Source organism: Sprattus sprattus (genome assembly GCF_963457725.1).
Source record: "Sprattus sprattus genome assembly, chromosome: 7".
Lineage (NCBI taxonomy): Eukaryota > Metazoa > Chordata > Actinopteri > Clupeiformes > Clupeidae > Sprattus > Sprattus sprattus.
The window spans coordinates 13,708,716-13,721,501 of record NC_137926.1 but is presented as its reverse complement, the minus strand read 5'-3'; the positions used below and the strand labels follow the sequence as shown (position 1 = coordinate 13,721,501).

The window sequence follows — 12,786 nt, the reverse complement described above, 5'->3', positions numbered from 1 at the left end:
CAGAAAGCTAGACACTACATGTTAGAAGCTGGAAAAACTATGCAAGAATATGCTCAGAATGAGTGAGTATCAGTGTTTTTTTTATGTTTGGGAATAAAAACAAAAACAAATGTAGATTTATATTTTCTGTTTAATACAGTTATTGACCGATAACTATAAAACGTTTACTGTGGCAATACAAGGCAATTTCAGATCACTTAAAATGAATTGGATGTATGTCAAAGTCAGACTTAATTACATAATCTTACAAAAATATATATGAATATTTAAAATGTGCTTTTAATACATTTAATTAATTTACAGAAGAAAATGGCTGAACTAACGTTCAAACAAAGGCATTACCCATCTCAGTAGAGATCTCAATAGCAGCAGAAACACACTCACTCATGTGAAAGAACACAAACACACTTTCCATGTAAAGAAAGTCTTCACTGTTGATCATATGAGAGAGGTCAAATGTTAAAGGTGAGGCTCATGCTTTCTCCAGGGTTGACACGCACCACCTGTGTCTGTGGAGAGGCACCCTGTACACCAGCAGTGATGGCATAGCTTCCTGGAGACAGCGAAATGTGGAAATCCTCAGGTCCGCACTGACTCTGTGCAAACAGGCCACAGTTTTACAGTTAGGGGTGTGCTAAAGACTTCCAAAATAAGTGTATTTAGATACCAATTATGTATTGTGATTCATCTAAAGTATTGTGTTAGTATTTTGATTAAATGTTACAATATGATTGTAGAATCCTTAGAAATATTAAGAAGAAAATAATCTGTGCAAACCAAGTGAAGTGATTTACAAATTGCTTGAATAACAAGAAAAACTATTTGTTACTGAATCGATTTTCCTTTCACCTCTACCCGGTCAGAGTGTAAACAGTGGAACAGGTTTATACAGAAGACAAAATAGGAAAGGAGGGGAAATAATGATACATATGCTATATAGTGGACAAGGAAAAGCACACTGCAAACCTTCACAGAGTCCTTTACAGGTACAGGACTACGTTTCCTACTGCAGGTGGAGGGGGGTGGAGGTGAGGGTCTAGCTGGTCTACCTGAATGAAAGCGACATATATGTTCCCGATCGTGGTCACTGGGATCTGGAACTGCCTTGTAGAAGTTCTACAAAGTAAACACTCATGAATCAGAATGAAGCCTGGCCTTGGCACAGTTACACAACCAAATAGAAATGCTTTGCAGCTGTGATCAAGGCAAACTGAAACTGTGTACATTAAAAAAAAAATATATATATATATATATTAGCATCTCAAAGTAAGTTGAAGAGAGGTAAACTGAGCCTGCAAAAGGTATTGATAAAATAATACCCCCACCCCTCCCTTTAATCATTGGCTAAGGGACAAGCAGATACAATTTTTCAACAATAAAAATGTAGTGCTAACGAGTTCAGTTTTCAATGAAAGTTACATGATGTTAAAGGGAGAAATGTTTTAAGTGAGCCAACAGTGACAATCTGTGAGCTGGAATTCTGCAATAACTTAAATCTGAAAATTCTATAAATTCTTTAGTAGGCCTATTGTATTGGGTGGACTCGTGTTTTGTTAAAGACTTACACTAGAATTTTAGTATTATGACAAATGAAGGTTTACCTTGCACTCATAAGATGTATGATCCATGAATTCCACTACTCTGCCAAAGGCATTATCCAGACTATTCTGTAGATTGACTGGGTCTTCCTGTATCTAAATAAGAAAGCAATAAGCTTATTCACAAAAGATTTAAAGAAATGGAAAGTATTGAAACTTTAAAAAAAATCTAACCAACGTTCGGTAACACCATTATCCTAACCTTCTTATCATCTAATTGGTGTGTCTCCCCAGTAGATTCAGGTGAAGTGCGACTGCCATAAGGGCTTGTGTTCGACCAGCGCACACTCCGTTTGCGCGCTCTCTCCAATACTTCACGTCCGAGTTTGGAAGAGCGGTGAAGCGATGACTCTAGCCAGGAATGGCTCGTCATGTTCGGTGTGGCTGTGCAGAGCCGGCTAGGGCGCCTATTTTCAACCGCTTTACATGTCAAATCCTCGACTTGTCAGACAACTTGTAACCTTCAAAACCGAGATAAGAAAATGACATCACAATGGCAAATTGTTTCAAATCGTAAGGCGTGTCACTGTTTAGCTGAGAAGCGGAAGTTCAGTAGGCTAGCCTACAACAAATGTCCGCTGGTCTTCGTTTAACAAGAATTCGATAGCCTGGTTGAACCCTTAGGTTTAACTCTCAGCCAGCCCTTTCTTATATTGGCTTTTACTCAACTGTCTGCATGCTTTTATGGTCAAGGCTACTGAAAACAACAAACAACAGCTCACAACCAATGCTGAACTATTTTCAGTTACTCACGAAGCTCTCTTAGTAGGATCACTGTGCCGTACGCATAATCGGTGGTTGTTTGTTCTGTACACTGAATACTTGCTCTATGCGTATGCCTGCCACCGCTGTATTGAAGTACCGTGGAATCGTCGCGCGGCTACACGGAAAAATCTTATTGCATTTAGAGAGGGTGACTCCTCGCGCAGTCACTCATGGGTAATTACTTTCTCCTAAACCCCCTACGCCTCCCGCTTCTTTATCCATAACAACACATCCGTACAGCATTAAGACGGTCTTGAAAACAGAAACTAGACGTCTTGAGTCGCTTTCACTTCCAGAAGGATATTCACATATGTATACATACACACGACACACCCATATGCCCACCTTAAGAATGACACCATTACATTTAATCAAATTAAAAGTCAATGATGCAATGTGAAAACTATAGGAACCTCATGACAATTCACTTTTTGCCACTGCATAACACAGATGACACTGATGCACAACTGTAATTTTCTGGGGGCAGTATTAGTGATGCTGGCAACTTACAATCCAGTCTAGATAATGAGACTGATGATAAGACTGTCAGGTGGGTTGCGGGTCTTCCTGTGACTGTGGAGGGAGGAGATATGATGTTTAATTAAGTCTCAGCTGGAGTTGAGCAGTAAAGTACATCAGTGTCTGCGTGAAAGCCCTGTGACAGATGTATTGTCCTGATGCGTCCCTGTCAGCTGACCCTGTCCACTGACCACAGTCAACACTTACCTGATAGCCTGGGTACATGTTTAGGTGCTCTTTCGCCTCACAGCGCGCACACACACACACAAACTCAACTCACACTCAGAAACTTCCTCAACTCATAACTGTATTCACAGCACACATGTGCTCGCACACACACATACACACACCTGAATCCTCCATTTTTCTCTTAGTGCTCGTATGGGGGCACAATGGAGGAGCATGAGTTTATGCAATCCCTTGCAAAGGACATTTCCCACATATACAAACCCCCCCCCCCCCCCACCACCACCACCACCATTTCTGCAGCCTTCCCACTAATGTGCATGCCTAGTGGTTCTGGTGTCAGTCATGAAACATTCACAGGCCCATCTAAAATAAGACAGAATGGGTAGAAGGGAAATAAAGTATGAGGGGAGAGAGAGTGTGTGTGTGTGTGTGTGTGTGACAAAGCGAGAGAGGAACATAAATCTACAGTTTGGAAGGAAAAAGGCAGATTTTTTTTTGCATGAGAACAGCTGTAAGCGGAGTAGTGGAGCACATTTGCGATTTGTAAATCTCTATTTGGAGCAGCCGTGCAGGCCCTGAGAGGCAGAATGCTCATTATGTATTGTCATGTTGATCCAGAAAGAATTCGATAGCTCCTTCGCCCTGCTCCCAACCCCCAATCCGCTGCTCAGCAGTGTGTAAGTGTGTGTATGTGTGTGAGAGAGTGATCCGCTGAGTTCAGCCAAGCGCAACACAATGTAGTGGTGTTTGATCCACGTGCCATCCACACACGCCATCTGCTGCAGTGGCAGCATCACACAGTCACACACGCGTGTACACACACACAGAAAAAGATCACATGTGACACACACACAGTAACACAAACGCATATGCACACTTAAGCACATAATTGGAAGGTCAGCATTCATGACATGTTTTTTTTTTGTCTGAACAACCCTATTTACAGTGGATATATAATTCAGACAAATAAAAACATAATTTCTCAGTGCACACATGCATACATTATATACCCTCAGAAATACTTCCATCTCTCAAGACAGTGTGAGGGATATCAAGACCGAAGAATTGTGTGTGAGCGTTTATATGCATGAATGTGAGTATGTATGCTTGCATGCATGTTAAAGCTGATGTGAGTGTGTGTATGTTGGGGGGGGGGGGGGGGGGGGGGGGTGAATAAGTGACTGGGGAGATGAGATCAGGGATTTAGGAGCACATAAAATTACATCCACACGTGCAGTTCATGTTACATAAGCTGTAGTGCTACTGCTGTCTGCCTAATGCACTGAAGGAGCCAGAGAGAGAGAGAGAGATGGATAGAGAGGGAGGGATAGAGAGGAAGAGTGAGAGAGAGAGCAACAGAAGGGAGGAAAACAAACACTGGAGTACAGGGAGCTCAGAGCCACGCAGGATCATGCATCTCTTCATACCTCTCTTTCTGAGTGTTTCTCTCAACCCTCCCATCCACACCGGCACAGACTCGGACCATATCTAAAGGTATCAGAGGTCGTCAGGCTTCACACTGCCTAAGGATATCTGACATTTTGCATTGAAGACCAGTGTCATAGCACTGCTAAGAAATGCTTGACCCGTTGATACTCACCTGATTCGGCCAAGGCTTCTGGGACCTCTGCAGGACGTTTGTTGTTGTCCACAGATCGGCAACCCCTCGGGATGGGGGTGTTGTGGCCCCAGCTACTGTGGACAGTGTGTGGGGTGAGCTTGGGAGTCTCGTCAACTTTTGGGGCATCCGTGAGCCCCATCCTGCTGCAGACCACCGCAAAGCCCACTGTGAGGGAGGAACTGCCTAATGCTACAGAGACAACCAGCAGCACTGACACAGGTGAACTACAACCTAACTCAAGGTTACCTGTACAACTACAGTTATGTTGCGGGAGAGTGTCATATAAACATAAGCTGCCTTGATAAACTGTACAGCACCATTTATTTATACAGCGTGCTGAAGCAGTAATGGGGTTAGCCCAAAATACAAAACATAGAAACAAAAATGTATATTATATGCATTTAGTGGCGAAAGATGGCAATACTATGAATTCAGTTGCAAGCATATCCACAGGTTTAAACAAAAGTTGACTTTCATTTTTATTACTGTTAGGCAATGAGAACATAAGTGCTACCGTGTTTTACAGTGAGTTCATGATTGAAATATCATTTTTTTTTTTGGGGGGGGGGGGGGGGGGGGGGGTCAAATGCTTAGATAATTACATATCAATTCAAAGTATACAACTTGTAAACATCAAGTTTTAATTAGTTCAGATGAATTTGTTTAATTGAGTAAACAATCCCAAAAGAAAAAAAACAACGATACTCCAATCACACATGCTAGACACAAGCTGACAATAGAAAGGTATAGTAACTCTTAATTACTAATGACAGGGAACAACAAAGAACATTTAATTACATATTAGCACACTGACACTTCAGACAACCCCTCTACACACATTAACACCATTTGTCAGTGAATACCGTGTACACCATCTTTGCGGCAGTTAAGTGCTTATAACGATCCCATTCCCTGACAGTAATGGCTCTTTGACCGTACACACAACTGCGCGCCCAATCATGGCACGTGGCACAAAAAACAAGCCAGCTCCACCCTCCGCTCCCCCTGGACCCTTTCCTGTCCAAAGTGCTGCGCTGCTCATCCTATGAGTGAAAGCAATCGGACCGGTAGGCAGGCTTTCTCTCGCTCCGGACCCACGTGGCAACTGGCAAGTGCTGGCAGTGCAGCACAAGCCCTTTTATCACTAGGACCTTTCTGTGGGATAAATAAATAATGGGGGTGCTAATCTTTATTTAATCAAGACGCTATTCTGAGAGACTTGAGAGTTTTTTCGCAGCCAACAGAGTAGGGAACTGAGGGAGAGTATGGAGAGAATGTGAGTAGCCAGAGGATCTTGCATCTTGCTTTGAGCCGGAAACAACTACGATTATTTTAGATATAGGTTTATTTAGGTTCCATTTGGAGAGTAGGCATCTCCCAGGTTCCAAATGCACAAACACACACATATAAGCACAAACACACCCACACACACACGCACAAACACACACACATATATGCACAAACACACACACACACACACACACACAGGCACAAATGCACACGCACCCAAATGGAATCTGCTGTCAGATAGTAGGCCATGGCTTTTCCCCCTGTGGAGTGATGGCCAGAGTAGCTTCAAACCGAGTTCTGCTTGAGTGGTTATCACTTGACTAAAACCTGCAAAGGTCCTTGGGAAAAAATGCACTTCGATGGAGGAACTCCAGTTTACATGTTTACGCTCAGCGAGGTGACTGTGACCGTACATTTTAAACCCTTAATGTTTCTATTTATGTATAACTAAATATATATTCATTACGGCTTGTGGTGTCTGCTCACAACAGACAATTCTGACCATCAGCAATTACTTCCATCCCACAGATTAAACTTTCACATTGCCAATACATAGTCTGCTTTTCTCACCCAATGCTGTTCCACCTTCATTCACAGAACTGAGCTGTGTGTCCCTGATGCCCCCGCGGCGGGGGTCCTACTACGTGGAGTATGGCACAGGGGTGTCCCTGGGCTCGGTGCTGGTGTTCTGGTGCAGGGAGGGCTATCAGCTTGTGGGTAGAGAGAGGGTCTCCTGCAACCTCCAGAGCCGCGCTGCCAAATGGAGCCACCCTCGTCCAGATTGTGAAGGTGACTGAGAAAGGGGGGGAGAGAGAGAGAGAAAGGGGGAGAGAGAGAAAGGGAGAGAGAGAGAGAGAGAGATGTGTGCTTGTTTATGTCCAACCATGTATCTGCTCACCATGTATGCATGTGTGTGTTTCGGTGTGTGTGTGTGTGTGTGTGTTTGTGTGTGTGTGTGTGTTGGTTTGAGTTTGTGTGTGTGTGTGTGTGTGTCTGTTTCCCTAATATTTTCTTTTAAAGTCTTTGTCATCTGTCAGTATGCCCTTGTGTTACTGAGTGTATGTTTGACCCTGTCTAACCCTCTTTAGACTTCACTGTCAAAACATGACGAGTGTTTACAGTCTATAGTGGCTTGTTGAAATTATGGACTTGCACATTACAAATAAAATAAAAACAAGGCAATGCCTACAGACTTTTCTTCTATAACCCACCACTAATTTCCCTTGACCTTTGGATTAATTCAGAAATGTCATATGACTAGACATATATGTTAATATACATCTGGCTTGGTAAGACTACCTGTGTCTGTTGTGTTTCCATCCTCTGTCATGGTCGTCTCTTCACCTCGTATTCCTTCTCCTCCATGTGGCCAGTTAAGTCCCTACTACACTCACGTATGCTTGTCAAATGACTGTATCGATGCTGACCACAACAATGTCTCCATCCAGGACTACCGAAACTAGACGACCACGGTCTCCGCATGGCTATAGTGGTCTCTTCAGTCAGCGGTGTGGTCATCATCTCTCTGACGGTGGCGTTTGTGATGTGTTGCATGCGGGATCAGCAGCCGGTGAAGAAGAAAAAGACGCAACGCACTGGGAGGACCAGGTACTCACCGGCCTCACCTGCTGACACAGAAATCAAATATCGACTGGACGTTTGTTTTAAGGCAGAGGAACATAGGAGGGCTAATGATCATGAATCATTTTACGTCGTAAAACAGACATTCCTAAATCCCCACTACTCAGAAGTTACATGTAAACAAAAGAAAACGAACACAAATGTTAGTGTTTTCCCTCATCTGCTCCAAACACAGAAACATTACTTAACCTCAACTTATATCACTCTCCTGGTCTGAAATTCAAAGTTTTATACAACAGCATAACGTAAACCAAGAGTGACAAGATGATGTCGCTGCCCTCCTTCTGTAGGGCTAGGCAGAAACGGAGGAACCCATCCCGGAGGAGTGCGGCTTGGTTGGAGAGAGAACCTGGGGACTGGGAGGTGTTCCCCCCACCCAAGATCTTCAATCTGTCCCAGCAGCTAGAGCCCCACGCCGCCACGGGCAGTCCTGCCTATTCGGGGTCCACCCGAGGATACGAGAACAGGGGCTACCACAGGTGGGTTTGAGGTCACGTCTGGGGTGTCACTTCTGTGTTAGAAGAAAAAAGTGCTAGAGATTTTTTTTTTTAAATAATATAGAAGTACATATGTTATGGTGTAAGATCAGGCTGTTTCAGAAAGATACAGAGTTCAGAATACGGCTCATCCACTGCAAAGTATGTATTTAAGTTAAAAAAAGTACTGTTTTAAAGGTAATGAATAGGTCAGCATTAATAAAGTAACTATTTGCTATCCTATTATATCTTCACTGTCCTTATTAGATCCCATTGAAGCAGAGGTACTTTCGGCCAGCTCCTCTCCCACCCTCTGCCTTCTCTATCCCATAATGACCACTAAAGTCTTTTGCATCCTGTTCCTTTCTCTCCCCCTCCGGTCAGAAGTCAGGACAACCTGAGGAGGACCCCTGCGGAGGTGTTCCACTCTGAGACCCAGCTCTACCGCCATCCCCACCTGGTGCTCCAAAGGGCTGCGCCTGGCAGCCCTGTCTACCTGCACATCTCTGCACCTCCGACCCTCAAGGCCCAGCAGCGCCCTCCTGTCTAGACTCCCAAGTCTTTTTGGTCTAGATCTTTCTGTGGGGTAAATGAGGTCCCTACACATTGGAACTGTCCATGTTGTGTACAATTCACTGACTTCTGGCTGGTGAAGACCACCTTATAGCCGGGAATGCGAAACAAGCACTTTGTTTTTTAAGGAGTTTTTCTGCCAAGCACTTTTGCAGTGGGTTGTCCTGTGTAATGGGGTGACTGCTGTTTCCAATGACCTCTCCTGCCTGCCTGTCTACCTGACACTCTGTTTTCCAAAGACCCTCCCTTGTATTTTCAGAGAAGATCATCACTGGCTCACAGGGACAGAAGGCGACGTTAAAACCTGACAATTATTATAAATCAAAAGTGGATTGAGATTATCATTTCCAGCTATCTATCAAGCTGTGACTAGGACTATCTGGAAGAGACTGCTACCTGCAACCCTATCCTGTGATTTTGTTTCCCTCTTACTCAAAAGGCGAAAAAACATTATTCTATTGTTTGTGCTACATACAAATATTTTTCTCTTGCTAACCTTTTTGTCACACTGGTCCTTTTAGATTGCACCTGTACCAAACCAAGAGAGATTAAACTAAATAAATGTACTATTAAATATTCACTATTGAAATTATGCTTATAATATGTTTTATTACAGCAGAAAAATGCGCTTTGTCCTGCCAGCATTAAAATGTCTTTTTGTTTATCACAGACAACCGATACTCTAACCTCAGCTGTAGTCAATGGTCTTTCTGCAGGCATTGCTCTAATTGCACTTTGAAAAGTGTATGTTCAGTGGTCCATTCTGATTCAAATCCTTCTGTAGTCTATTCACATTTCACTTATGTAAAGGTGTGCAGGTGTGTAAAAGAGAGAGAGAGAGAGAGAGTATGTGTCTGTGTGTGTGTGTGTGTGCATGTGTGTGAGTGAGAGAGAGAGAGAGAGAGCGACAGTGAGGGAGAGAGAGAGGAGGGAGAGAACAGAGTAGGAAGTAAGGAAGTCCCTTGTAGTCTATTCTCAATTCACTTATGTAAGGATCACAGAGTGAGGTGTGCAGGTGTGTAAAAAAAAAAGAGAGAGAGTGTGTGTGTGTGTGAGAGAGAGAGACAGAGAGAGAGAGAGAGTGTGTGTGTGTGTGTGTGAGAGAGAGAGAGACAGAGAGAAAGAGAGAGAGGGCGAGAACAAAGTAAGAAGGAAGGAAACAGGAGAGAATGAAAACCAAACGCCAGCTGAGCTTGTTAGTTGATCCCCAGTTTATGTTTCTGCTCACACAATACGTTTAGAGAGGATGGAGGATGAATATGCCATAAAGGTCTCATGGGTTTCTTCAGCCTGTAGATGACATTGTCCATGTGTGCAAAAAGGTCAGATTCACAGATGTCAAAGTGCCGATTGAGATTCACATCGTAGTGACCGGCCTGCCATGACATTGCCACCCTCTGGATGAGCATACCCAGCAGAAGGGTTTTTCGCTCCTTTTGAGGTCCTCATCTTGCTTGATATGTAAAAAAATTACACTCTGGTCAAATTGAATGGGTTTAGCAACCTTTGCAAGATCTTGAGAATCTACAGTGTTCTTGACCAAGCTCCAGAGTGCCTATCTTGGCCTGTGAGGCCCACTCTGTCCTGAATGTCTGTGGAGGCCCTCTGTTGCTCTGCTGCATGTATGAGTGATATGTGGCTCTGGTGCATCCTGTGGATTAATTCAAATTAGAGTGCTGGCCTTATTTGGACTCTCATGTTGGCAGTTGGTTGCTCTTACTACCTCCCTCTGTAGCCAGCCCTGGGTCTGCATTTGTTCAGTGTTTTTTCACACTGGTGACAGGTGCTTTGTTGAATAGGTTTGTTTTTTATAGCTAAAAAAAAAACTATGAAAACCTTGTATGTATTTTTATTGCCATAGTCTATTGGATGTTCATAATAAGGAGGAGTGTAAATCTCTAATAATGAAACCCAGATGATGCATTTTTCCGTGCAGTTTAGACTGTGAATGTTGATTCTGTACAAAGAGTCGTAGGCCCGTATAGATTTTACAAACGGAATAGCTTCGATATAGACTCGTTTCGCATGTCCCAGTTACTATATCAATAATTCAGTGAGATTTGGGGCAGTTGTAAAAAGGGCGCAGTTAATCGCTCGCAGTCACTCGCCTTATTCTCAGATCGCGTCTAACATACTGTGATGAACTCACAGAAAACCCGATCTAGGCCGTGGTATAATTGCCAGCAGCCTTTGATGAGCTATGTTTTACGGTAATTACCTTGTCAAATATTAAAAGAGCATAATTGGGACAATTGTAACAGGAATTTGCCACCATTGAAACAAGTTAATTTGCAAAAATGTGACACCCTTGGTTTGTAAGCGACTATCCCGCGCTGGGATTTTGAAAACAAACGATGTGCAGATTACAATTGATAGAAAATCCCTCAGAGATCACTGTTTCAGTTTGGATAAATCATGGCGGATGCCTAAAATGCTTAACATTTAATGTAACCTTTCACACTGACATGTTACAATTGTAACTCGAAAAGCACTCGATTGCTGTCTTTAGATAGAAAATAGAGAGTGTTACAACGTTCCAACAATTTAATTTACGAGCAACCATGTCTGTCATCATAAACGTCACCTTAGCAGCCAGGACATGGAATTAATGGTTTATGACTTATTCAGCGTTCCAGCGTTTACCTCACAAAAAGCCACATCGTTTCGCCGCGCGCAAAACCGGGCGGCCACGCGACCAACAACTGCGGACAAATGACTACCTTTCTGACTGCTGTTATAAAGTAGTTCTTTCAACAAAATGAATGATTCGCATCGGAAAGCCGATAGGTATCTTATGAGCTTTCGTTTCAAGACAGTGTTAAATTCTCACCATGGAAGTTCAGGTAGGGTATCAGACCTGTTCATCGTTCCTGAGGGCAAGCGCCTTTTTCAGACTAATATTTAGCCGCATCTTAATAGCCCACACCATGTAGACGAATTAAACAATCACAAATTAATAGGCCTATAGTTTAGGAGATTTCTGCTGCATTAAATCAAATGATTGATGGAATTATTGATTATGTTCTGTGTTGGGCTGTAACATAATCCTTAAAAATCTTAAGAATCAGAACACTTGAACATTTGAATATATATATATATTGTAAAGTGGTCTTCAACCTACAGATGGTTCAAATTAATATTAATTTGTACAATTCCTGCCAAGCTAATGTAATTTGCTTTCTCTGGCAGAAATGAAGGTTTTGCAACCAGTGTTAAAATCCACATTTAGAAATGCCTTACACATTTCTCCAAATGATTGCAGCCTATACGTTTACGAGTGATTATCATTGTCTTTCTCAAGTCCTTAGCAAGTTTTTGAATCCCTATACTCTCTCTATGTTTGTTGGTCTAAGCACCAGGCAAAGATAAAAGCTTTTGCACAAGGAAGCATGGAGTAAACGTGTGTGTGACCAACCGCTTACTGACCCCGCTGACCCCAGACCACCTGCAGTCCGTGGCACTGAGTGTCCCAGGCCTCTACGCACAATTTCAGCAGTACCCAGCAGACACAGGCCTGTACCACTGTGGAGAGCTGCAGATCTACAGGCTACCCAACGTCACCCTAGAGGGAGACTGCGGGGAGCCTGGGGAAGACTCACCCATTCCAAACCTCTCTGCATTTAAGAATGGTGAAGCAGTGAGAGGATCTGAGCAGAAGAGTGAGTCTGCAAGCTTGAGGGAAGTCAGTCTCTCAAATCACGGCGATGTGCAATCCCAGATCAGTGATGCAGACGAGTACTTCACCTGTTCCTCTCCCGACACCGCGCCCTCAGAGGTCACAGAGAGTGACGGCTTTCACTCTGCCTGTGGTAACCTCCCGTCCCCAGGGTTTGCCGGCAAAGACGACGATGAGCAGGTCTCCGTGGAGTTCAAAGGTCAGAGATACCTACGCCTGCTGACCCCCGCAAAAGGCAGGGAGGAGGACATGGAAGCCAGCTGGGTGGTCACAGACTTCACAGAGGCTGGGGAGGAGTTGGTGTTCTCCATGTGGCTGGACTTCATCCGGCCCCAGCCGGTGGTGCCACACTGGATGAAGGACCTGGAGGAGGAGAGCATGTGACACGACAGTCACTCCTTTGTAAGGGAGCACTGATCAGCTTTTACCATTCAGCTT

At 43.7% G+C, this 12,786-nt stretch overlaps 1 protein-coding gene across 1 annotated transcript; it reads right to left on the bottom strand.

Moving 5' to 3' along the window:
• Positions 1 to 298: 298 nt before the first annotated feature.
• Positions 299 to 2,485, bottom strand: akip1 (A kinase (PRKA) interacting protein 1). Its single transcript, XM_080841720.1, has 5 exons — positions 2,352 to 2,485; positions 1,801 to 2,059; positions 1,602 to 1,694; positions 967 to 1,116; positions 299 to 596 (listed from the first exon to the last, which is right to left on the bottom strand). Exons 2-5 carry the CDS (start codon positions 1,969 to 1,971, stop codon positions 453 to 455), a joined length of 558 nt encoding a protein of 185 aa, XP_080697846.1. The 5' UTR covers positions 1,972 to 2,059; positions 2,352 to 2,485; the 3' UTR covers positions 299 to 452.
• Between the last annotated feature and the right edge of the window lie 10,301 nt (positions 2,486 to 12,786).

What these genes read in the sequence shown, in the direction of transcription:
- akip1 (XM_080841720.1), bottom strand. Translation starts at nt 1,971, where the DNA reads ATGACGAGCCATTCCTGGCTAGAGTCATCGCTTCACCGCTCTTCCAAA. An exon ending in ATACATCTTATGAGTGCAAG is followed by an intron (nt 1,117 to 1,601) that starts GTAAACCTTCAT and finishes TTTACTTTGTAG; the next exon opens with AACTTCTACAAGGCAGTTCC. An exon ending in CTGTAAAGGACTCTGTGAAG is followed by an intron (nt 597 to 966) that starts GTTTGCAGTGTG and finishes CTGTTTGCACAG; the next exon opens with AGTCAGTGCGGACCTGAGGA.